At 57.3% G+C, this 23,810-nt stretch overlaps 1 protein-coding gene across 1 annotated transcript; it reads left to right on the top strand.

The window, feature by feature from the left end:
* PPP5C (protein phosphatase 5 catalytic subunit) lies at positions 1-23,810 on the top strand. The gene is made up of 13 exons (XM_022585305.3): positions 1-194; positions 6,438-6,679; positions 13,934-14,081; positions 14,767-14,888; positions 17,743-17,808; positions 18,130-18,228; positions 19,117-19,222; positions 20,612-20,754; positions 20,859-20,946; positions 21,824-21,864; positions 21,959-22,137; positions 23,039-23,120; positions 23,289-23,810. The coding sequence occupies exons 1-13, from the start codon at positions 74-76 to the stop codon at positions 23,349-23,351; spliced, it is 1,500 nt and encodes a 499-aa protein (XP_022441013.1). The 5' UTR covers positions 1-73; the 3' UTR covers positions 23,352-23,810.

Genomic DNA, 23,810 nt, shown 5'->3' with positions numbered 1-23,810 from the left:
TCGGCACTCCTTCGCGACGATTCGGCCGGGTGCCGCTGGCCGCGGTTGCCAGGGTGGGGGGTCGCTTTGCGGCATGGCGATGGCGGAGGGCGAGCGGACTGAGTGTGCTGAGCCCCCCCGGGACGAGCCCCCGGCTGATGGCGCTCTGAAGCGGGCAGAGGAGCTCAAGACGCAGGCCAACGACTACTTCAAAGGTGCGCCCGCCCTGGAGGGAGCGAAGGAAGGTGGAGAGCGGCCCAGGTCAAGGGGTGCCGGGCCCGCGCGGAACCATGGCAACGAGGAGCGCCAGCCTGGGCGCGGGGCAGGCACTACCAAGTGACTGGGCGTGGGGAGGCCGAGGATGGCGCTACCAAGGGGCGACAGAGGGGCCTTCTGAGAGAAGGGGTGACACCTAGAAGTGGCGTGCGGAGCGGGTGCTAAGTGGGGAGACTGAGGAAGGCGCTTCCAAGTATGAAACGGGAGGGGGACGGGAATGAGGGCATTACCAAATGTGAGACTCCAGAGGTGCCAGCTTATGGTGAGACCTGAAGAGGGCGCTACCAAGTAGTGACATGGGGCAGAGCAGTGATGGCGCTACCAAGTGGAGAGACACCAAGTGGGGGGGAGGGGGGAACTGTCCCAATAGAGCAGGAAATCATGGGAGTGGAGAATAGATCATTAGATGGGAGGGAAAGGAAGTAGGAGATTTGGGGTTACACCAGGAGAAAGGAGGTTCTGGGAGTAGAGGTGAGGCAATCCCAAGAAGAGTATGACTTAGGATCTTGGGAAAGAAAGGTGTGGGGGCACCCATTCATTCATTCATTCATTACGTTTATTGAGCATCAGCTATGTGCTAAGGACCATGCTCGACGTTAGGGATGTAGCAGTAGATGAGACAGATGTAGCCCTACCCTTATATAGCTTGTAATTTAGCAGAAGACTCAGACATTGAGTAAACACACAGATAAATATTAAAATACTTAGAAGCTGTGATGAGTCCTTTGGAAAAACCCCAACGTAGTGTGAAGTAGAGAATAAGGGTTAGAGGCTAGTACTTTAGAGAGGGCGGTCAAGGAAGATCGTACTGAGGAAAAGGCATTTAAGTTGAGAAAGAGAATTGGGAAGGAGTGTCCCAGGTGGGTGGAGCTGCCTGTGCAAAGGCCCTGAGGTCGGGAATGAAAAGAGACTGGCTGGCTTGGCTGGAACTTTAACGAGTTAGTAGGGAAACAGGTACAAGATAAGCTTAGGACAGGGGCCAGTTCATGTAGGGTGTCCCAAGTCACTGCATAGACTAGTGTGGATTTGACTGTGCTATCCAAGAGGAGACATTGAGTAGGTAGACGGGCCAGTCTGGAAGTCTTTGGAGAGGGATTTGGGTATGATCAGCCTATGGGTGGACTGGAACACCCTGGGAATGGATGAGGTCACCTCAGAAGAGAAGGGGCCTAGTTCGGAACCTCAAGGGATTCTAATGTTTAGAACAGAAGAGGCTGAGTAAGAGTGGTCAGTGAGGTGGAAGGAAAATCAGGAAAGTTGAGAGAAGAGAGTGCATCTAGAAGGAGGGGCTCTACCTGAGGCCGGATGCTGCCAAAGCGAGCACCGAGCATTGACCATTGGATTTGCCTCCATAACATGTTGGTGGTCGCCTTGACCAGAGCAGTTTCTAGGGGGTGATAGCGATGGTAGCCAGAGGGAAGGGCGCTGAAGAGTGAATGGGAAATGAGGAAGTGGAGACAGCAATTGTTGATAAGGGTTGTGAGAATTTTGGTTCTGAGGGAGAGTGGAGAAATGGGGGGAGGGTGCCTTTTTTTAAGGATAGAAGAGACTAAGAGTATGGTCCTACAGAGAGAGAGTTGATCTTGCAGGAGAGAGAGGAGACCTACAGCAGCAGAGCCCTGGAGGAGGGGTGGGGCATGGGAGGAATCCAGAGCATTAGTGGAGAGCTGTCCTCTGGTGGGAGCACGAACAGATTTTAAGAGTGGGAAAGTCAGGTCAGGCCAGAGCAGCGAGAAGGAGGTGGGGCTGGTGAGAGGTGAGGCTGGAAGGTAGATCCCTGGAGGCAGGTCAGGGACGTGATCCCAAGGGTGGTAGGAAGCCAAGGAAGGTTTGAAGAGAGGAGCAACACTGTCTGATTAGCGCGTTTGAAGGCGATCCCCCAGCGGCCTTGTAGAGACTGGACCCAAGGGCAAGGCTGGAGACCAGGAAGGAGACTAGAATGGTGGACAGGTGAGTGGGGAGGGGGGTGGTGCCCGCTAGGCTGGAGAGACGGAAATCGACTCAAGAAATGTTTCAGAGGGAGAATGACAGCGGCCGCCTGGAGAGAGGGAGGAGGGAACCCCAGGTAGGAAGAGCTGGATGACAAAGGCCCAGAGGTGAGCCTGGCACCAAGGAAGTGAGTGGGGCTGGAGTGTAAGAGGCCAGAGGAGTTTATGGTGAGGCTGCAGGCAGGAGCCCGAGCTTTCCACTTGAGGACCCCGAGGAGCCGTGGATGGTTCTGAGTGGGGAAGGACTGGATTGGGTTTGTGCTTCAGGAAGGCCCCTCGGGAGCGGCAGGAGGGGGCGTACGCTGGGAGAGCTGGGAGGAGGCTGGGGCAGGAACCTGGGCAGGAGAGGGTGAAGGCCAGACCAGGGCAGAGAGGGGTTCTCGGGGTGGAAGTGAGAGAATAGATTTGAGAGATGTTCTGGAGGCTGACATGACAGAACAGGGTGACTGCCTGGCTTTGGGGCTGGAGGGATCAGGTGTCCAGGACAGGGTCCAGCCTCCAGCTGGGGGTGGTGTGGAAGGTGGGGCTGTTCCTGCAATGGGGCTCAAGAGGAGCAGCAAGTATGGGGGTGATGCTGTGGCGAGGGAAGAATTCTGGGAAACAGTAGGCCGTCGGGAAGGGCTCCTTGCCCTCCAGGACCTGGGATCTGAGCTCTTAGGAGGCCTGAGACTGGGCAGGTAGCCAACGGTCCTGGCACTGAGCTGGAACGGAGGGGAATGCCCCTTCTGGTCCAGGTCCCTCGCTGTTTGGCAGGCAGCTGCAGGCGCAGAGCCCCAGTCTCCAGGGCTGGGGGAATAGCAATAAAAAGAATAATTACAGCTCACCTGAATTGAGCCCCCCATGGTGGCCAGGTACCACTTTGTTTAATCCTCCCCCAGGCACTAGGTAGGAGCGGGCCTGTTTGTTTATAGAGGAAGCTGAGGCTCTGAGAAGTGAAACCGCTTGCCCAAGGTCAGGGTGTGTGAGCAGCACAGCCCGGATATCCCCCTTCCTCACCACGCGCTTGGCACCCACGTTCAGAGTCCTTAGCCACAGCCTCACCTGGAGCCGTCCTGGCCCCAGTGGGAGAAGAGGGGCCCCAGGGGCTCAACATGGTGGGAGAAGAGGGGCCCCAGGGGCTCAACATGGTGGGAGAAGAGGGGCCCCAGGGGCTCAACATGGTGGGAGAAGAGGGGCCCAGGGGCTCAACATGGTGGGAGAAGAGGGGCCCAGGGGCTCAACATGGTGGGAGAAGAGGGGCCCCAGGTCCCCCGCCCCCATCAGCATGGCTGGATCACTTCTGTGAACTCAGGCCCGTTCCAGAGGCCCTGGTGGGGCAGAGCCTGATCCCCAATGTCGTTCAGCTCTCTTCCCCTCTTTCTGGGCCTCATTGCCCCCCACCCCCTTCTGTAAAAAGAGAGGGGTTCTGTTTGACCCCCCAGGAGGCCTCTGAGTCTAAGAGTTTGTAGGCAGGCTTAGGAGCTCAGGCTGCCTGGGTTCAAATCTTGTTTCTTCCTCTTACCTGCTGTGTGACCCCTGGGCAAACCTTAACTTCTCTGTGCCTCAGTCTCGTCCTCTAAAATGGGGCCTCTCTTGAGGATTAAATGCGTTCATATTTGTCGAGCACACAGAGCAGGGCTGGGATCTGGTGCCACTGGGTGGCTGTGCGAAGCACAGGCCCCTCCTGTTTGCTCTAGTCTCTTCTTCCTTTCATTTAGTCATTTATTCACTTCTTTTACAAGCCTCTGCTGACCTCTTTCTCTGCTGTAGCCACATTTCATCCAGGAGTTCCTTTCACCCTCACAACCAGCCCATGAGGCAGGGCCGATTGTGGTTCCCGCAGTTCAGATGAGCAAGCTGAGGCTGAGAGAGGGGAGGCTGTCTGCCCAAGGTCTCGTGGTCGGGATCCTCAGAGCCAGATGTCCGGCTCTGAGACACCAGGCTCCCCACCCCATGCCGAACGGCCCGGCAAGAGCACTGGCCAGTCTGCTTTTGGAGCCCAGCCGGGAGGCTGGAAGGAGCCCTCGAAGGTGTTGGTGTTCCAGGGAGGGTCAGTCAGACTTGGGCTGCCTGCTTCTGCCCTTGCGTGTTGCTGGGAAGTCCTGGGCTGCCCTCCAGCACTCACCATCCTGGGGGACACACCCATCACCTAACGGTGACTACCCAGAGGGGGCAGGGCTGGCATAGGGGAGCCCAGGGGCCGAGGCAGCCGGAGAGGTGCCTGATCCAGCCTGGGTGTCAAGGAAGGCTTCCCAAAGGAGGTGACACCCGAGCCATTTGAAAGATTGCCAGACGTCAGCCTGCAGGAGGAATCGCTGTTATATTGTTCCTGGCATCTCCCAGCACCTGGCTTCTTTCTCTAGTGTAAGTGTGTCCTGTCTTTCTCTTTCTTTCTTTCCTTCCTGCCTTCATTCAGGAACCATTCATGAAGCCTGGAATCCTCTTCTTCCATTCTTTTCACCTGGCTCACTCTTTCTCCTCCTCCAGGTCTCAGTTCCAGCATCCCCTCTGGGTTGCCCCAGTTGTAAAACACTCTGGGTCATCACTGCCTGGGGGTGGATCTGTGTGTGCTGTGTCACTCCCACCCCGCAACTGGACTGTGAGCCCCAGGAGGGCAGGGCTGGGGGCTGCTGTGTCCTCAGACAGGGCAAGGGTTCAAAGAAGTAAGACAGTCAGGGCCCCTGCCCTTATGGGGCTTAGGTTCAAATTGGGATGATGGATTATAAGCAAACAAAGGAAAGCCATGGTTTATCAGATGGCTCTGGAGAAAAGAGTAGTGGAAGTTAGGGCAGGAATTTTCATTTTAGGCTCAGTGTCTGGAGGACTCTGAAACTTTAGACCAGAGAGGGCACATAACTTGCCCAAGGACACACGGCTAGTAAGGAGTGGAGCCAGCAATTGGGCCCAGGCTACCTGCCCCTGTGTCTGTGCCTGTCTCTATGCCAGGCTCGCACTGAGAGGCCGCCGGGTACGGAGGTTGAGAGTGGGGGCATTTGGGTCTTGGCCTGGCTCACAATTCCTGCCTGCCACTTTGTGTGTTGGGGTTTCCCTCCTAGAGCCACGCCTGGAAAATGGGGCTAATGCAGCTGTCCTCGGGGTTGCCTTGAGGGTTCAGTGAGGCGACTCATGCACCAAGAGCCCCATGTGGCACCTGGCACATCATGGCCTCCGCAGTTCGGGCACACCTCCTAGCTTCGGCCTCCTGCCTGTTGAATGGCCATATGGGCAGGACCCAAGACAGCTCTGCAGATACAGACTGAGTGTTTGACCTTGAACAAGACCTCTGTGGCTTGCTGTAAAGTGAGCACCAGACGGTGCTTATGCCGTGGAGATGTGAGGATTCCACAGGCTGAGATGTAACGTGCAAGGCATGGCCGTAGCTCATTTCAAATAAAATTGACCTTTCCCCTTGGCCAGATGTCACATCCTGTCACTCCACACTTAGAACATTGATGTCCACACCCAGCTCTGGCTGTGGCCTTTGGGATCTGTCCTGCCAGCCTCCCTGCCCTCATATCCTGCCCTCCCCCAGCTCACTCCACCCCAGCCACACCACCCTCTTGCTGGTCCTGGAACATAATGCTCTCTCACCCCTTCCCCCCCACCCCCAGGGCCTTTGCACCTGCTGTTCCTTCTGTTGGGAATGCTCTTCCTCTGGTCTGGTTTGTCACTTCCTTTGGGTCTGTGCTGAAGTGTCCCCTTCTTGAGACCTAAGTAGGTTTTTCCTTCCCCACTTCCTATTCTCCTACTAGAACCCCTCTTTGGGCTTGTTTACTTGCTTGGGGGGCTGGACAACCAAGGGGGCTGGACAACCAAGGGGCTCGGGGAAGACTCACACTTGCTGGTTCACAGCCCAGGTCTGGCACTCAGTAACATATCCTCTCCGGGCCATGGGGAACATTCAGTAAGACCCTCCTGAAGTCCTGGAAGAAGTATTGTCCACCTGGGGCCTTGGGGGGTGATGGTTGGGTGGATGGGTGTGTGGAAGTGATTTGGGGTCTTAGGGATTTGGGCCTGAGGAGACAAGGCCTGTGCTAGGGTGGGACAGGTCAGGACAGGGAAGGGGGGTGGGCGGAAGAGACGTTTCTGAGCTCAGCTGTGGACCTCAGTTTCCCCATTTGTAAATTGGGGGACTGGGCGAGTACCCAGCCCAGGGCCTCTTCTGGCTGGGCGGTGGCAGCCTTGCCTCATGCTTCTCCTCCTCCGTCTTCACAGCCAAGGACTACGAGAACGCCATCAAGTTCTACAGCCAGGCCATCGAGCTGAACCCCAGCCATGCCATCTACTATGGCAACCGCAGCCTGGCCTACCTGCGCACTGAGTGCTATGGCTACGCGCTGGCCGACGCCACGCGGGCCATCGAGATGGACAAGAAGTACATCAAGGGCTACTACCGCCGGGCCGCCAGCAACATGGCATTGGGCAAGTTCCGGGCCGCCCTGCGCGACTATGAGACGGTGAGCCAGGCCTCGGGGGGTGAGCCAGCTCCCAGCTTCTGAGCCGGGCGGGTGCTGAGGACCGGGTGGGGCGGGCTGGGGGAGGACGGCCTCTGTGTGTGCGGCTGGACTAGACGGGGAAGGTATGAGGGGGCCATTCACACGTTTACTTGCCGCTTGCTCATCCAACAGATGCCAGCCGGGCTCGTAGCCCAGCTCTGCCATCGTCGCCTGGTGACCTGGGACAAGTTACCTGGCCTCTCTGTGCCTCCTTTCCCACATCTGTGAAATGGGAGGACAGTAAGACCCACCTCTTAGGGTTGCCGTGAAGAATAAATGAGCCTCTGCTTTCCAAGTGTTTAGAACTGCCCCTAGCATGTAGTCAGTGTTCTGTAATAATTAACTATTATGATAATTGTTGCTGTTATTGTTGGTGAACAAGAGGCACACAGCTCTTCTGGTGGAGCTTATAATTCGGAGGAGGGCAAAAAGCAAACCCGTCATTGTGAGGGTACACAGAATCGTTGCAGGTGAGGATATGGGCCTGGGAGAAAATAGACGAGGGTGATATGCTGTAGAGGGAGCAAACGGGGAATGTGTTTTAACGAGGTGACAAGGGAGGGGACCTAGAGGACGGCAAGAATTCACCAGTTCACTCGCTCATCTGCCACCCCATCACTGTAACTGCTCTGATGATAACGACAGTGGTAAGGACTCCCAGAACACACGCCTTCGGGCCAGGCATGTTCGATACCCTTCTCGTCAGCTGGCTGAGGGACTCGTGCGGCAGCCCTGTGAGGTGGGAACTGTGATTACTCCCATCGTACAGATGGGGTGACTGAGGCCCAGAAGGCTCAAGTCCCCTGCCCACCAGCACGCAGCAGGCGAGTGGCAGAGCTGGGATCTGAACGCAGGCAGCCCAGCCCTCCGGCCCACGTCTTTCCCCACTCAAGAGAGTCGCTCCTTGAGAGTAGGGGTTTTGTTTATTCTGGTCATTGGGATGGTGCTTGGCATCCAACAGGGGCTTAGTGTTCGTTGAATGAATGATCACTCTGCCCCCGTCCCCGCAACGCACCCGGCACTCCCTCCTTTCATTTCATTCGTCACGCACTCTGAGCAGCTTCTGTTGTGTCGGGAGAGGCGGCAGGGGAGGCTGAGAGCCACAGGCTGCAGTTGGAGGGAGCCAGGGCAGACGGTTGGGGCTGGCTGCTGGCCTGGAGAGGAGGGCGGCTGTCAGGCCAAGTGTAGGCTCCAGCCAGGCGCTGGGCCGGGGGCACCTGTGTCAGGGTCGGGCAGAGGCCTGGAGGAAGAGATAATTCAGAGACTGAGGGGCGGAATGGAGGAGGGGGCTGGGGTGACCCCCTGGGAGGAGGACGGAGGAAGGAGCAGCAGAACAGAGCCCTTGCAAGCGTGGGCTCCCAGGCCGTTCCCCAGCCAAACCTCTCCCTTGTCTCTTGGCGTCCTCATTTGGAGAATGGTGACAAGAGGAGTGGCCACCTCCTGGGCGGCTGTTGGGCTCTGGTGAAGTGGTGTGCGTAAAGATCATAGGGCTGGAGGGCTCTGTAATGAGTAACTCGGAAGACAGGTGGGGTTGGATGGGGACAGGGCTTTCCTGCAGGTCCCCAAATGGGGGGAGGGGCCTGGAGGAGATGGGAGGGGGCAGGAGATGAGAGGAACCCCAAGCACAGGTCTGCGGCACAGCTCTGGCCCAGACTGGGGCCTCGCCCCACATATTGCATGAGGCTGAGAGGTCACTTGCAACCGTCTTGTGGGCATACTGCATCTGAGTTTTCTCCCGGGCCTTGCGGATGTCCTGGGGGCCGGGTCACGGTCCATTTCCCTGTGAGGGCTCTGCCAGCAGCCCTGGGGAGCCCCTGCACGAGCCTGAGATCCTTGCCCACCTGGGCCAGCCGCCCGCCTGCAGGCCGTCCTTTCTGACACGTTTCATCCGACTCTGGGTGCAGGGCAGAGGGCTGGGCCCTGGGGTGGCTCCCCATCCAGAGTCTCTACCTCCAGGGCTATCTTGTGACGTGCTGGAGTTTCATGGAGGATGTGCCCAGGCCCCCTCTTAAGTCATGGCATCCTCGGAGGCGGAACCAAGATGTGACCTTGGTTAAACAAAGAGCCTGAGGCTCTGTCTCACAGCAGCCTGGGCCCTCAGGTGAAGGACCTTTCTTTTCTCAGCCTCAGTTTCCTCACCTGCATACTTACTGTGGGCCTAGCTCTGCTGTGAGCTCTTGACGTGCTTTTTACAAGAAGGAAAATGCGTTCAGTCCGTTCTGCAAGAAGGAAAAAGAGGTCTAGAGAGAGGAAGTCCCTCCTCCAAGGTCACCCAGCAGCGAAGTGGCAGGGCTGAGACTTGAACCCATAGTCCATGCTTGTAATGGTTAGTGGGCCGTGAAGTCAGTGTAATAGTTTGAGACCAGCACTTCTGTCTTCATCAAATAGAATAGAGAAGAAGACAGCAGTTCATTGTTTGGAGGAAGTACGTATATATTTGGGAAAGAGTATTTTTCATTTATGTGAATACGGATGCGTATTAGGTGTGATAAAATATATATTTCTTACTGTGAGTCATAGTCTCAAATTCTGAAGGTCACTCATGCAGGGGCTGGAGGCACCGGCTCCGCGGTCAGGACGCCCGGCTATGAGCTGTGTATCTCTGAGAGCTTTGGATCTTCGGCCTCAGTGTCCTCATCTGTAAACGGAAGATAACAGCAGAGCCTGCCTCAGTGGCCTTGTGAGGATTCGGCAAGAGTAGTACGTTCAGAGTAGGGCCTGCCCCTGCTCAGTACTGGGTGCGCTTTCTCCTGGGGGTGTCTGGGGAAGAGGCTGTGGCCCCCAGGAAGGGCCGTGTGCAGGCACAGGGCCTTGTTAGGGGGCGGGGACGTGGGGGCACCTCTCTTCTGCTCTCCCTCCAGGGCAGGAGCTGCTCTCCCCTTTCCATGGGTCCATGTTGAATCCCCCCACCAATGCCCCTCATCTCCAAGCTCATCCTTTCCGGGGGACTCTGGCTCCAGGATTCCCCGCCCCCTTATTGGGTCCTCTTCTCAGAAGATTCCACCTGTGTTCTTTTCCGTCTGTGGCTGGAACTCAGGTGGTGAGTCACACGGGCCCGTGCCGGATCTGGGGGACTCCTTCAGCACTCCTCACCCTCTCCTGGGATTTTTGGGGTTTGGTTTGTAATATGGTTTGCATTTGGGTTTCTTCTTACAGCATAGCCCAGCACAGTCAGTTAGCAGTGCGTTTTGCCTCGCTAGCCTGTACGAACGCCCGTTCCCCTAAGGTGTGGACGTATGATAGTAACAGGAACGGTCACAGCTGACACCTGACACGGCGCTCTCAGGGGCCGGGTGCTCTGGTGACCTTCGTGCTGTGAAAACTCATGTGATCTTCATGACAACCCTACGCAGTGGGGACTCTTACTATCCCTGATTTACAGGTGAGAAGACCAAGGCCCAGAGAGTAGTCACTGCCCCAAGGTCCTGCAGCCAGGAAGGGACAGCCTGGTCCCAGACTTGTCGGCATAATCATCGCCCTTAGCTCAGACAGCGTACTCCGATGGTCTCTGATTTATTATGGAAGGAGTGTTGGTGTGACCTCCTAGATGAATTCACTGGAGGGTCTCGACCCATGGGGTGAAAACCCTAGTGTCCTGCTTCCCGCTGCCTCCCCCAGACCCCTGGCTTCCTTGGTTGCCCATGTGCCGCTGGCAGGCGTGGCCTCTCTCTGGGCTGCATCCCATCACCTCTACCTTGGAAATAGTCATAATGGCCCACCACCCATTGTCATGTGGGTCCCCTGAAGTGAGCTTTTGCTCCCAGACTACAGTCCTCCTTCACCTCAGTTATAAACCCGAGCCGTTGTGAAAAATAGCCTGGTAAGTTTGGGCAACTCATTTGGTGGCAAAATCTGATCTGAACTGATAGGCCGTTGATGGTCTTGTTTGCCCCCATGTAGTGCGACTAGAAGTTTCACTGCAGAAACGGGAGTGTGTGTGGTTACCAGGTGCCACCCGGACTTGCTGGAGGTGTCCTGTAACATACAGCACGCGGGTGCACTGTGTCACCTTTCTAAAATCCGAAGAGTTCCCAATTCCCAAACACGCGCAGCCCCTGTGGCTTCATGTGGGGATCACAAGCCTATGTTATCATTTCATTGATTCGAGTCGTTGTAGTTACTGCCTGTGAATACTCCCAGCTGAAAATACCACTTTTTAAAAGCAGCTTTTTATTTTGAGAACGTTGTAGCTTCACACGCAGCCGTAAGAGGTAATACAGAGATCCCACTCTCCCAGCTCTCCCCAGTGACGTATCTGGCATCACTATCAGAATCTGGGCACTGACACGGATACGACCCAGATCCCGCTTTTTTCTTTTTCTTGCGGTACGCGGGCCTCTCACTGTCGTGGCCTCTCCCGTTGCGGAGCACAGGCTCCGGACGCGCAGGCTCAGCTGCCATGGCTTATGGGCCCAGCCACTCCGCGGCATGTGGGATCCTCCCGGACCGGGGCACGGACCTGTGTCCCCTGCATCGGCAGGCGGACTCTCAACCACTGCGCCACCAGGGAAGCCCCCAGATCCCACTTTTTAAAGAAAAGTCCAGCATTCGCTTCTGACCCAACAGGCCTTGGGACCCACTAGGCCCCTCCAACCTGGAGCAAACGACCTTCCCCAGGAGCGGGAGCCTGGCAGGGTCACTTCCCTTTCCCAGCCGGGCAGCCAGTTATAGTAGCAGTCGCAGCAGCCCCAGGCCCTGGCACAGGCACTCGCTCGCTGCTGGGCCCTGTGATGGGCCTGATGTTAAATTCTCACAGCCACCCTCCACCTCTCCAGCCTCCCTCGCTTTCTAGAAGCTGAGGGAGGCTGGAGAGGTAGGGCTGCCTGCCCTGGAAGGCCTGGATGCAGACCCTGGAGGCCTGGCCCCAGAGCCTGCACTCATGACCACGACGGTGTCTCCCTGGAGGCCGCGCAGGGCACCGTGGGGACAGTGGCAGCGGTAGGGAGGGGAGCACATTCCAGCGTGCTGGGGGAGCAGGATCTCAAGCAGCGAGAGAGCTGAATCCTGGCTTCTCGGGTCAGTGACCTCACCTCTCTGGGCCTCAGTTTCCTAATCTGTCAAGTGGAGATGTGATAACATCCCATAGAGCTGCTCTAGGATACAGTGAGCAAGGTAATTGCTCACAACATCAGCCGCGTGGTGAGCGTTCGAACACTTAGCTGTGTCCCGGTGCCGCTGCTGCTGTCGCTGCTCCCACCCCTCTGTTCCCGGGGTCGTCGGCGTTTGCCTGCATCCCGCACCCCAGCCTCTGAGCTGTCTGCGAACAGGGTAGTGGCTCAGAGGGAATGCTTAGTGGGGCATCCATCCACTCCGGGCATTCGTTCACAGCTGGGACTCGGCCTCAGCCCTGCCCTCGTGGCCATGGCCGCCTTGCAGTGGGGAGGCAGACCCATCTCCAGCAGTGCTCCGGGCTGGGGCGGGCGGGGGGAGCCCAGGGCCCTGTGTGAGCCCAGAGGGGGTGCCTGACCCAGCCTGGGGGAGAGGGGAAAGGGGAGCTGAGACCTGGAGGAGGAGGAGGGGCTAGAAAGTCGCTGGAGGTAGAAATGAGGTGCTCTGGGCCGGGGGCAGCCTGTACGAGGCCTGGAGTTGAGAAGGAGCTGGTGCGCTTGGGGACTTGGGAGTTTGGTCTGGCTGGTAGTGCTGGGCAAACAGAGAACGTGGAGGGGTGGGCGGACCTCTGTGGGCCAGGCCCAGTGGTGGTTTGGACTTCGTCCTGCGGTGTGGACTCGTAAGGTCTCCTTGGTGGGGAGGACTCCAGGGAAGGTCTGGTGCTGCCTTTCTCCCAAGCCTCACACCGCACCCCTACCCCGGGTGGAGCTGCCTGGCAGGGTGCCCTAGCCTGAGCCTGCCCCGAACCAGCTTCCTGCCCCCGCTCCTGGCCTGCACACCCATTCTCAGGGGCGTGAGCCACACTGACCCTCAGGGGTTATTAGCAGATGCCTTTTCCCAGGCTTCTGACTCACTCTGCCAGGCTTTCCGCCGGGGGGCATCCCTGCCCTTGAGGGCCAGCCCTGGCACACCCCTTTCGGGCCCCCCGGCACAGGAGCTGTGGGAGTCCGCTCCTGGGGAGGCCAACAGGGTGCGCAGGTCAGGCAGGGTCCACTAATAGTTACAGGAACAGTTACAGATAACTAAACTGAGGCTCAGAGGGGTGAATTCACTTGCCCAGGGTCACCCAGCAAGTAAGTAGCAGAGCTGGGATCTGAATGCAGCCCTGCCTGCCTCTCAGCTTGGAGGATCAGAGCTTTTAGGAAGCAGGGTAGAAGGTAAGGAGAGCGGAGAGGACAGGCTCCTTTTCCTGAGAGCTAGGTGTGTCCCAAAGCCATATGCCTGCCGCTTCCTCCATACGATCTCATTTAATGAATGCAGCAGCCCACGAGAGAGGGCATTGAAGAGCAAGTCTACGCTAATGTGGACTGGACTCCCGCCTGGCACCGCTGCACACACTTCACAAGTGTTCACTTGTTTAGTCCTCCCAGCCCCCTAGGGTAGAAACACTGTCACCTCTACCTTACACGGGAGGAAACTGAGGGAACTCACTTGTCCTGGGTCTCCCCAGAGCCCAAGGTTGAACAAGGGCCACGTCACCACGAGGTGCCCGCTGCTGCCCACAGAGCCTAGGCTGCATGCCAGGCCCTGTGTATCACCCCCAACAGCCCTGGCAGGTGGAGCCTGTCATCTCCCCCATCTTGCAGATGAGAAAACTTAGGCTCAGCGAGTCCGGGTTATCCAGCAAGTCATTGCCTCTTCAGATGAGTCTGGGCTGTAAATTATGACTTTGGATCCGGCCCACCCTTTCCTGTCAATCCCACCCTCCTTGGTATTGACTGTAACGGTATCAGTAAAGTGCACCTCAGCCCGCTCTGATTCCAGTGAGGAAGCTGAAGTGGGGCCAGCTTTATTCTGATGATGGTCAGAGCTAAGATTGATTAAGAGCATCTGCGTGGGTTAGCACGTTTACCCACCCGGCAGCCCTGTGTGGGCAGCTCTGTCAGGCCCAGTTTGGGGATGCAGAAGCTGAGGCCTAGAGGTGAAGCGAGCCCAGGCTTGCACCCCTAGTGCACCCAGCACGGGTGCTCTGCTTAGCAGTCGTGAAGCCCCGGGCCAGGCAGGCCGCGGGCAGCCGCGGCGTCCCCGCCTCCCTATGGCCCCGACCCCGGCCTGGGTGTTGATGCCTCTTTCCTTCCCTCCCCTCTCACCCACCCACGCACCCAGGTGGTGAAGGTGAAGCCCCACGACAAGGATGCCAAGATGAAATACCAGGAATGCAACAAGATCGTGAAGCAGAAGGCCTTCGAGCGGGCCATCGCAGGTGACGAGCACAAGCGCTCCGTCGTGGACTCACTCGACATCGAGAGCATGAGTGAGTCAGGCCTGGGTGCCCCGCTGTGCCCGGCCCAGAGCATTTCTCGTCTTTGCCTGAGCCCTCCATTCCCAGTGCATGCTGGGGCGCAGGGGGGATGGGGCTCAGTGGTGCCTCTGGTGCCCGTCCCCACACGCTGTTGCTCCTTCGCCTGCACTTCTGGGGACTCCACAGTCCAGAGCTGGGTCTGGAGGTTCCGGATTCGGGCGAGCTTCCCTGCTGTACCGCCCACCCTGTCGTCCACAGTTGCATTCACCCGTCACGGGCCTCCTGTGTCTGGTTTGTCCGTAGGTCCTCTGGGCGCTCAGCTGAGTCTGTCATTCATTCCACAGATGGTTATTGGGCACCTAATAGGTGCCCCTGTTGTAGGCACTGGGGATACAGCTGAGAACAAAACAGTCCCTGCCCTCCTGGAGCTGGTGTCCTAGTGGGGAGAGAGGATTGACTAGTCAGTTAACGGTGCTAAGTGCTATCAAGTCCAGTCGAGGAGAGGGCCTTTGAGCTGACCTGAACGGAAGGAGCGGGCCATGAGAGGACCCGGCCGGGGAGCGGCATCTTCTCTCACTCCATCCCCCTCTCAACCTGTGTGTCCAGCGCCGCCTGCCCCGTGCCTGGGAGCCAGGCCCCACTGCCCACCCTCACGGTGGCCACGGCCACTGACTCTCGTCCCCCATTCACACACCAGCCATCGAGGATGAGTACAGCGGGCCCAAGCTGGAGGACGGCGCAGTGACAATCACTTTCATGAAAGAGCTCATGCAGTGGTACAAGGGCCAGAAGAAACTGCATCGGAAGTGCGCCTACCAGGTAACGCCCCTGTCGAGGGCTGAACGCGCCTGGGACCCCAGGATAGCATCACAGCCGGGCCTGAACCCCATCACGGGGCGCGAGAAGGGCGGTACCGGCAGTGAACGCTTGCTGAGCCCGTGGTGTGCCTGGCACCCTGCAAATGAATTCTTTATTTCTAGCATTTCCATTGGGTTATTTTTTTCAATAGCTTTCATCTTTCTGCCCCATATGTTCATGCATGTCATTTACCTTTTCTGCTAGATCCTTTAACACATTTTTTTCATAGTTATTTTAAAGTCTCTGTCTGGATGTTCCACCATCTCTGGGTCTGCTTCCGTTGTGTGCTCTTTGCGTCTTATAATTTTTTATTGTATGCCAGACATCTTGTGTAAAAGAGTAGTAGCGACTGAGACAAAACTTTCCTTCAGGAAACGGCAGGACCTGATTCTGTCGGGCTGCTATTGTGAGGGTCTCTGTCCATCTCATCTGCAGTTTAGGGGCAGGTCTTATTGGACTTAGTTCACCGCCGGTTTCAGGTGTCTTCAGAGTGGAATCAGGACTCTCCCGTCAGCAGGGCTTGGGATCTTAGCCCTGGCAAAATCCCAGGGATGTCTTTATGCTGTAAAGTCTCCAGCTTTTGGAACTGGAGGAAAGCGCTCTGATTTTCAGCCCTGCTGCCAAGATGGGGTGGCTGGGGAGTTCTCTGCCTTCCAGTCTCACCCCCACTTTTGTGCCTCAGATGGCCTCTCTCCACCACGCCGCCTTGCGCCTCGCCTTCTGGGTGGCTGTGGGAGAGAATCTGAGGGCGAGGGTGGAGGCCTGCGGCGGGGCCCCTCAGGGCTCTGTAATGCCAGCCCACGCAGGCACGAGGGTTCTGCTGGCTTTCCCTCAGCCTTGAAGGGTCTTGCCCTCCTGGTGCGCTGCCAGGAGGGATGCAGTCACGGTCCCTTTCTCCCAGGGAAGGGTTTCTCACCGTTACTGCCTGCAGTTTGATTAATTTAGGTTTCTTTGTGTCCTTGCTCTCAGATGTTTCAGGGGTTTTTTTGTTTGTTCCTTTGTTTTTGTTTTTTTTTTGGCTTGTTCTCGTCATTAGGGCAAGAATGACAGTCTTGCACAAATCTTTACATTCTGACCTGAAGTGGGCATCTCCTACTTTTTTTTTTTTTTTTTTTTCCAGGCCCTGCTGTGCAGCTTGTGGGATTCTTAATTCCCCAACCAGGGATTGAACCCAGGCCCCGGCAGTGAAAGTGCCAAGTCCTAACCACTGGACCACCAAGGAATTCCCTCCTCTTCTCTTTAACACTCTGTTTTCCCAGCTTTGTATTTAGAAAATTGTCAAGGCTACAGAAGAGTCAAAAGAACAGTGCGGTTAACATCATACCCCTTTCACCTAGGTTCACCGTTAACATTTTGACACATTCACTTCATCTTTCTATGTATATGGGTGTGTATATACACATACACTTTTTTCTTTTTCCTGAACCATTTGAGAATAAGTTGCATCATAATCTGTAACCCCTAAAAACAGGACATTCTCCTACGTGACTATGATTTAGTCATCCCACCTTAGTAATTTAGTACCAATACAATAATACTGACTAATGCAAACAGTCCACAGGCTGTCCATAAGATTTGCAAACACTGTCAGGTGTACATGACATTGTCAAGGTCATCTTCAATCTGAAAGAACTAATACTCTGTGTTTCTAGACAAATATTTTAATTTTCCCCAGTTTTTCCCCCCAGATATTCTTTTTAGCTGTTTTTTTTAAAAAAAAAAAATCCAAAATCCGGGAAATTCCCTGGCAGTCCAGTGGTTAGGACTCTGTGCTTTCACTGCCGAGGACCTGTGTTCAATCCCTGGTTGGGGAGCTAAGAATCCCACAAGCTGTGCGACGTGGCCAAAAATAATAATAATAAAATATAAAATAAAATCCAGAATCCACTGAAGGATCAGTTACTGCATATGACCTGCCTTTTTAACCTTTTTTTCACCTAGAGCAGTCTCAAGCCTTTTTGGGAGATTTTCGTGACATTGACATTTAGACGTTTCCAAGCCAGTTGTTTTATAAAATGTTCCACATCTGGCTTCATCCTATGTGTTTCTTCATGATGCTGATCGTTTTTGTTTTGTTTTTTTTTAACATCTTTATTGGAGTGTCATTGCTTTACAATGGTGTGTTAGTTTCTGCTTTATAACAAAGTGAATCAGCTATACGTATACATATATGCCCATATCTCCTCCCTCTTGCGTCTCCCTCCCACCCTCCCTATCCCACCCCTCTAGGTGGTCACAAAGCACTGAGCTGATCTCCCTGTGCTATGCGGCTGCTTCCTACTAGCTATCTATTTTACATTTGGTAGTATATATAAGTCCATGCCACTCTCTCACTTCGTCCCAGCTTACCCTTCCCCCTCCCTGTGTCCTCAGGTCCCTTCTCTATGTCTGCATCTTTATTCCTGTCCTGCCCGTAGGTTCTTCAGAACCAGTTTTTTTTTTTTAGATTCCATATATATGTGTTAGCATACGGTATTTATTTTTCTCTTTCTGACTTACTTCACTCTGTATGACAGTCTCTAGGTCCATCCATGCTGATTGTTTTAAGAGAAACCAAGAATCTAGGTTTTCCCATGAAATAATCCTGATGTTTAAATACCACATGGGACACTCGGGTCACAGCTTGGGGGCCGCCTCTGTTCCCGGCCAGCACCCGCGCAGCCAGGCCTCCCCTGCCCCTTCCTCTCCTCTCCCCTCCCCGCCTCTCCCTCACCCTCAGCCCAGCAGCGTCTCCTGGCCAGTACAGTCTCTCTGGGGCTGGGGTGGGCAGCAGGCCCTCCAGCTGGCCCCACTCACAGCCTGCCCTGCCTTCCAGATTCTGGTACAGGTCAAAGAGGTCCTCTCCAAGCTGAGCACACTCGTGGAGACCACGCTCAAAGAGGTGCGCGCTGGGGGCAGTGTGCGGGCAGGCGGGCCGGGGCGGGTGGCTCCCTGGCTGGGGAGGGGCCACAGAGCTCAGAAACTCACAGACCCACCGGGCTTGGTCTGCCTTCTCTCTCCCTGACGTCTGCCCTCCTCCCCCACCCTGTCTCTCTCCTCCTGGCTGTCTCTCTCCTCCCCTCTTCATTTCTGTGCCTTACGCCTGTGTATTTTGCACGGTTCTTCTCGGTCTGCTGTGACCTCTCCCCCCTCCCCTCGCTCCTCCCCCCTCCCCACATCTCTCTCTGGGCCCCTCCCTCTCCGGTGGCCTCTTTTCTTCCAGACAGAGAAGATTACAGTGTGCGGGGACACCCACGGCCAGTTCTATGACCTCCTCAACATATTTGAGCTCAACGGTTTACCCTCGGACACCAACCCCTACGTATCCTTCCTCGGAAGGGCAGGCCCCTCCCCTGCCCCGCCTCCTGGGTATGGGGTGCAGGAGGGAGAGGAACCCCTGCCTGGGAAACAGGCGTGAGCCTGAGGAGGGAGAGGCCTGAGTGCTTGCTCTGGCACTGAGCGGGGGTGGAGCGGCTGGCGGCCTTGCGCTCCGGGCTCTAGGGCCAGACTGGTCAGGGCCAGTCCCCGCCTGCTGTGTGACCTGGGCAGGTGGCCAGTGTGTCCGAGCCCCAGCTTCTCCCCGGCTTGAAAGAGGGCTGGATGTGTGTGGTACAAGAGCACATACGTGGGGCGCCTGGCCCTGCCCACACCTGGCTTCCCTCTTGGTTGTGCCGTTTTCCAGCTATGGCTGTGGCAGGTCACTTCACCTCGCAGTTCCTCGGGTTCCTCGTTTGTAAGATGGGGAGAAGAGATAGTGGTAAAGTGGGCTTCCCTCATCGGGCTACTGAGGGGAATAGTGTGTTAACACCTGTGACGTGCTCAGTGGCCCACGGTCCGTGCTGAATAAGTATTTGCTCATGTTATAACTGCCTGATGAATGGCCACTGGGTGGGGCTACCAGGCCTGTGTCCCATTTGCCCTGTGGCTTTGGGCCTATACTGGGGGGAGAGCTGAAGCCGGCTGACCACCTGGGGTCTCCCCCTCTGCCATCAGTTTCCCTGAGGAGCAGATGAGGTTGGAGATCTTAGTACCATCCCGAGGCTCAGAGAGGCCAAGCTGCTGGGCCAGACCTACACAGTGAGGAGAGACAAAAGGCCAGATGCCCCAAGCCCTGCTGGCGTTCTCGACCCCGGGGCAGTGCCGACAGGAGCCGGGGTGTGGAGGGGCTGAGGAGGGAGCAGTCCCCCCCTTGTTTTCCTTAGCAGGGAAGATATTTAATGGCGACTTCGTGGACCGCGGCTCCTTCTCTGTAGAAGTGATCCTCACCCTTTTCGGCTTTAAGCTCCTGTACCCTGATCACTTTCACCTACTTCGAGGTGAGCTGGAAGGCAGCAGGGTCTGGGGTCAGTGTGGGGACCTGGGCAGAGCCCTCGCTTTTTCCTCTGTGAGCCTCCCATTTCTTACCTGAGAAGTGGGGATACCGGTTGCAGGTGTGTTTGTTTTGTGTCTTCACTGAGATCATGCACGGGCCTGCCCTGTAAGGCCGAGCAGGTTGTGCACTGTGCAGCGGCATCACGTTACTGGAGCTCTGTGGGCCCTGGTGAGGACTTGGTCGTGGGAGGGCTCTGAGCAGAGGAGGGCCAGGGGCTCCCTCTGGTGCTAAGAGGACCCCTTGGGCCTCCGTGTGGGGAGCAAACCAAGGGCTGAGAATGGGAGCAGGGAGGCTGGTGGGGGCTGGACCCGGGTGGGAACAGTGGCTGGATTGGGGCTCACTTTTCAAAGTAGAACCCAGAGTGTTTGCCAGTGGGCTGGATGAGGGTGTGAGAGAGAGAAAGGGTCAAAGGGGGTACTCCAAGGTTTTGACTGGAGCATCTGGAGGGCTGTGGCTGCCACTGACAGATGAGGGGACAGGAAGAGCAGGCTGTAGGCTGGAAGATGGGGAGCTTGGCTCTGGACGTGGCTGTGAGACTGAGAGATGTCTGGGGGCACCCGGGGGGCTGTAAAGTGTGGGTTCCTCAGCGTACATGTGGTATCGGGCAGGATGAGCTCACCAGGGAGTGAGGGCCGCCGGCGGAGGACCTGCCCGCTGAGAGGTGGGGCGGTGAGCGGAAGGTGCAGCCTGGAGAGGGGGAGAACCAGGAGGAAGTGAGGGCAGCGGGCTGGGTTGGGGGCTCCTGGGGGCACGAGTGCTGACACCGGGCAGGTTCACAGCCAGGTTCGGGGGGTTCTTGCAGCAGGACCTGGCGTGTGGCAGATGCTCCATGAGCGCCTGCTGCAGCCGTGGGGGCCTGGCAGCTTCCTTGTCTCCCCCAAGCCCCGGGAGGGAGGAATGAGGTTGCGGGTGGGAAGATAAAAGCACGGCGTGGGGCTGGCCCACGGCAGGCATTCTGCAGGGGGCCTCTTCTTTGTCAATACCTCCCCCTCCTTGGTACTTCCTGCCCAAAACGTACGGCAAGTCCTTCAAGAAGGAGCCCAAGGCTCACAGGGGCAAGGGACAGGCCTCTGGTCACTTGGGATCGGGACCAGGGCTGAACCCAGGCCTCGCCCACTCCGTGATGATCAGTGCAGGCCTGGGCCTTGTGGCCATGTGCCTTCTCAGCCCGTTTGCCCCTCTAGAAAGGGGCTGGGTTTCTGGGAGGGACCAGTGAGCTGCTGTGTGGATGCCATTGGCTTGGGGCCACCAGGCTGTCCTCAGCCTTGGCCGGGGTCTGAGCCAGAGGGCACCCAGCGGTGCTGAGGTTTCTCTTTGTCCTGCTGTCGGCCAGGCAACCATGAGACGGACAACATGAACCAGATCTACGGCTTTGAGGGTGAGGTGAAGGCCAAGTACACAGCCCAGATGTATGAGCTCTTCAGCGAGGTGTTCGAGTGGCTCCCGCTGGCCCAGTGTATCAATGGCAAAGTGCTGGTGAGGCAGGCCCGCCCCCGCCGCCGCTATGAGGTGCAGTGAGTCAGAGGGTTGAGGTGTGGCTGGCCCCTGCCCTCACACTGCTGTTCCCACCTGAACCCCAGATCATGCACGGGGGCTTGTTCAGTGAAGACGGCGTCACCCTGGACGACATCAGGAAGATCGAGCGGAGTCGGCAGCCCCCAGATTCAGGTGACTGGGGAAGGCTGGGGACAGCCCCTCCTTCCTGGGGCTCGGGGGCTCCAGCCCTGCCCCAATGGGCTTTGCGCCCTCGGCAAGAGACAGCAAGGCTGAGCCTCAGTTTCCTGACCTGTAACTTGGGTCAGCGCACCTCCCTCGTGAGGCAGTGCTGGCCGGGGAGCATGAGTGTCCGCAGCACACAGCGGTCATTTATTTCTTCATCTGTGAGCTCACCTGCTGCCCCTGCAGTGATGTGATGGGGACACACAGCAGAGTGTTAACCACACACAGCTGTGGGGAGAGGGTGTGTGTGGAGTGGTGAGGTAGCGGGCCGTGGGAGGGCCTCCTGGGGGCACCACGCGAACACTGACAGGGCAGGAGGAGGAGGTGCCTTCTTGCAGGAGTGCAGCCGGGCAAGCGCGGGGCGTGGAGGGGCTGGTGAGGCCAGACCCTGTCCGGCCTCACAGGTCCGGGTGAAGAGCTTGGTCTTTGTTCCTAGGGCAGTGGGAGCCACAGAGGCTTGAGCAACAGAGGGACCTGGTCAGAACTGCAGTGTTAAAAGCTCCCTCCAGGGACTTCCCTGGCCCCAGGGCGGTCCAGTGGTTGGGACTCCGCGCTCCACTGTAGGGGGCTCGGGTTGCATCCCTGGTGGGGGAACTATGATCCTGCATGCTGCGTGGTGCGGCTAAAAAAAAACAACAACAAAGAAACGCTCCCTCCAGCTTTGGGGCCCTAATGGATTGAATGGGGTCTGGTCCTGGGGGAAGGTCAGCGGGGAGGCGAGCAGCGGCTCAGAGTCCTGTCTCACGTGCCCCATGCCCGCCCTGCGGCAGACGGCCCCTCCCCTGCCCTCCGTCAGGCCCCGACGCTCCCCTCTGCTCCCTTCCAGGTCCCATGTGCGACCTGCTCTGGTCGGACCCGCAGCCACAGGTCAGTCTGCCTGGGGCCGTGGCCAGCAGGTGCGGGCTGTGGGCAGAGCGGGCGGGTTGGAGCAGCAGGCACCCTGAGCTCCCTGTCTCCCCAGAACGGGCGCTCGGTCAGCAAGCGGGGTGTGAGTTGCCAGTTTGGGCCCGACGTCACCAAGGCCTTCCTGGAGGAGAACAACCTGGACTACATCATCCGTAGCCACGAGGTCAAGGCCGAGGGCTATGAGGTGGCGCACGGCGGGCGCTGCGTCACCGTCTTCTCTGCCCCCAACTACTGGTACGTCCCCACCTGCCCCACCCATCTGGTGGTTTTCTTTTTTTAACTTTCTGTGATAGAAAATTCCCAGGATACGTAAGAGTAGATAAAATAGTATGATGAACGCCCACGTACCTGTCACCCAGGTTCAACAGTTACCAGCTCTCACCACCCCTACCGTGGGCTATTGTAAAGCAAACCCCGGGCATTCTCGCTTCTACCCGTTGTTGCCCTAGTATATTTCTGAAAGAAGGAGGTCTTCTTTTCTGTGTATAATTGTGATACCACTGTCACACCTTCTAAAGAGGTCACCTGAACCCAGCCAGAGTTCCATTTCCCCACGTCTCTCATCAACGTCTCATTTTAGTCGATTTCTTCCAAGCAGGACCCAAACAAGGGCCACGTTTTCAGTCTCCTGATCTTCGAGTTGCCTGTTCTTCTTGCCCTCCCCCTTGCTGGTTTTTGGTTGAAGAAACCAGAGTCTCTTGTGCTCTGGCCGTTCCATCCCCAGGTGGCCGGACACCACGTTCCTCTGTCCCCTGTGTTTCCTGTTGACTAGAGCCAGGGCATGGTCAGCCTGGAGACCAGGTTTTGGCAAGAGTCCTGCCTCTGCGGGGCTGCCCGTGCCCTCTGCCCATCCTGTCAGGAAGGCCCTCTGCCAGCCCTGCTCCCTGGGCCCTCTCCTCCCCGCCCCCGGCTCCCACGTGGCCCTCTTTCCCCCTCATCCCCACGCCTCCTGCCTCGGCCCCCTGGGCCCCTCTTCACCTGGATTCCTCTCTCTTGCCTGGTGAGCCTCTGTCCGTCCGTGTCCTTGACTCTGTCCAGGGCTCTTCTCCCTCCCTCTCCCCGCCTCCTCCTTGATGCCCCAGGCCCACCCAGCCTCTGATGGACCACACCGGCCCTTCTGCCCTTGTCCCCGCAGCGACCAGATGGGGAACAAAGCTGCCTACATCCACCTCCGGGGCTCTGACCTGCGGCCCCAGTTCCACCAGTTCACAGCAGTGGTGAGTCACCCCCTTGGGTCCCCTGCTCTCCCTGGCCTGGGCCCCGGGGGCAAGAGGCTCTTATGAGTGCATAACGGCTCTCAGGGGTAGGGCTGGCTTCTGCGTCTGGTGCTCCGCGTGCCGGCGCGTTTCTGTCTGTGTCTGACCTGTGTGCCTCTGGTTTCTCAGCCTCACCCCGATGTCAAGCCCATGGCCTATGCCAGCACGCTGTTGCAGCTGGGAATGATGTGAGGCCCACGCGGCAGGGGCCCTGCTCCCCGTCCAACCCCACGCCCAGCCCAGGCAACGTTGGAACCCCCTTTTACTTTGTAAAGTTTGTATTTATTCCCCTTTAGGTTTGCAGAGGGGGTGGGGGGCTGGCCAGATGGTCTGCTCCCTGGACAAAGAAGAAGGAGGTGGAGAGGCGGAGGGTGGGGCACCGAGCCGGCATTCTGGAGGGAGGCCAGCACTGCTGGGGGGGGCGGGGCCCAGAGGCTTCCCCGCCCCCTTGCTTGCGTGGCCCCTCCCCTGCTAAAGCAATAGGTCCCCGCCATGGGAAGACCCCTGGAAGGAGGGTCATCAGGGAGGCCTCACCTGCACCTCACCCGCTCCTGGCAGCCCCAGGGCAGGGCTAGGCTGGGGCTCACCCCCTTCCCGGCTCTTTTATGTCTGTAATTAATTATGTTAAAATAAAGTCATTATTGTAAGTCA

This window comes from Delphinapterus leucas, chromosome 20 (genome assembly GCF_059928025.1).
Source record: "Delphinapterus leucas isolate spDelLeu-1000000601 "Yukka" chromosome 20, BTC_Dleu_Yukka2, whole genome shotgun sequence".
Taxonomy (NCBI): Eukaryota; Metazoa; Chordata; class Mammalia; order Artiodactyla; family Monodontidae; genus Delphinapterus; species Delphinapterus leucas.
Note: the sequence above shows the minus strand (reverse complement) of the source record. Positions and strands in the feature narration are given on the sequence as shown.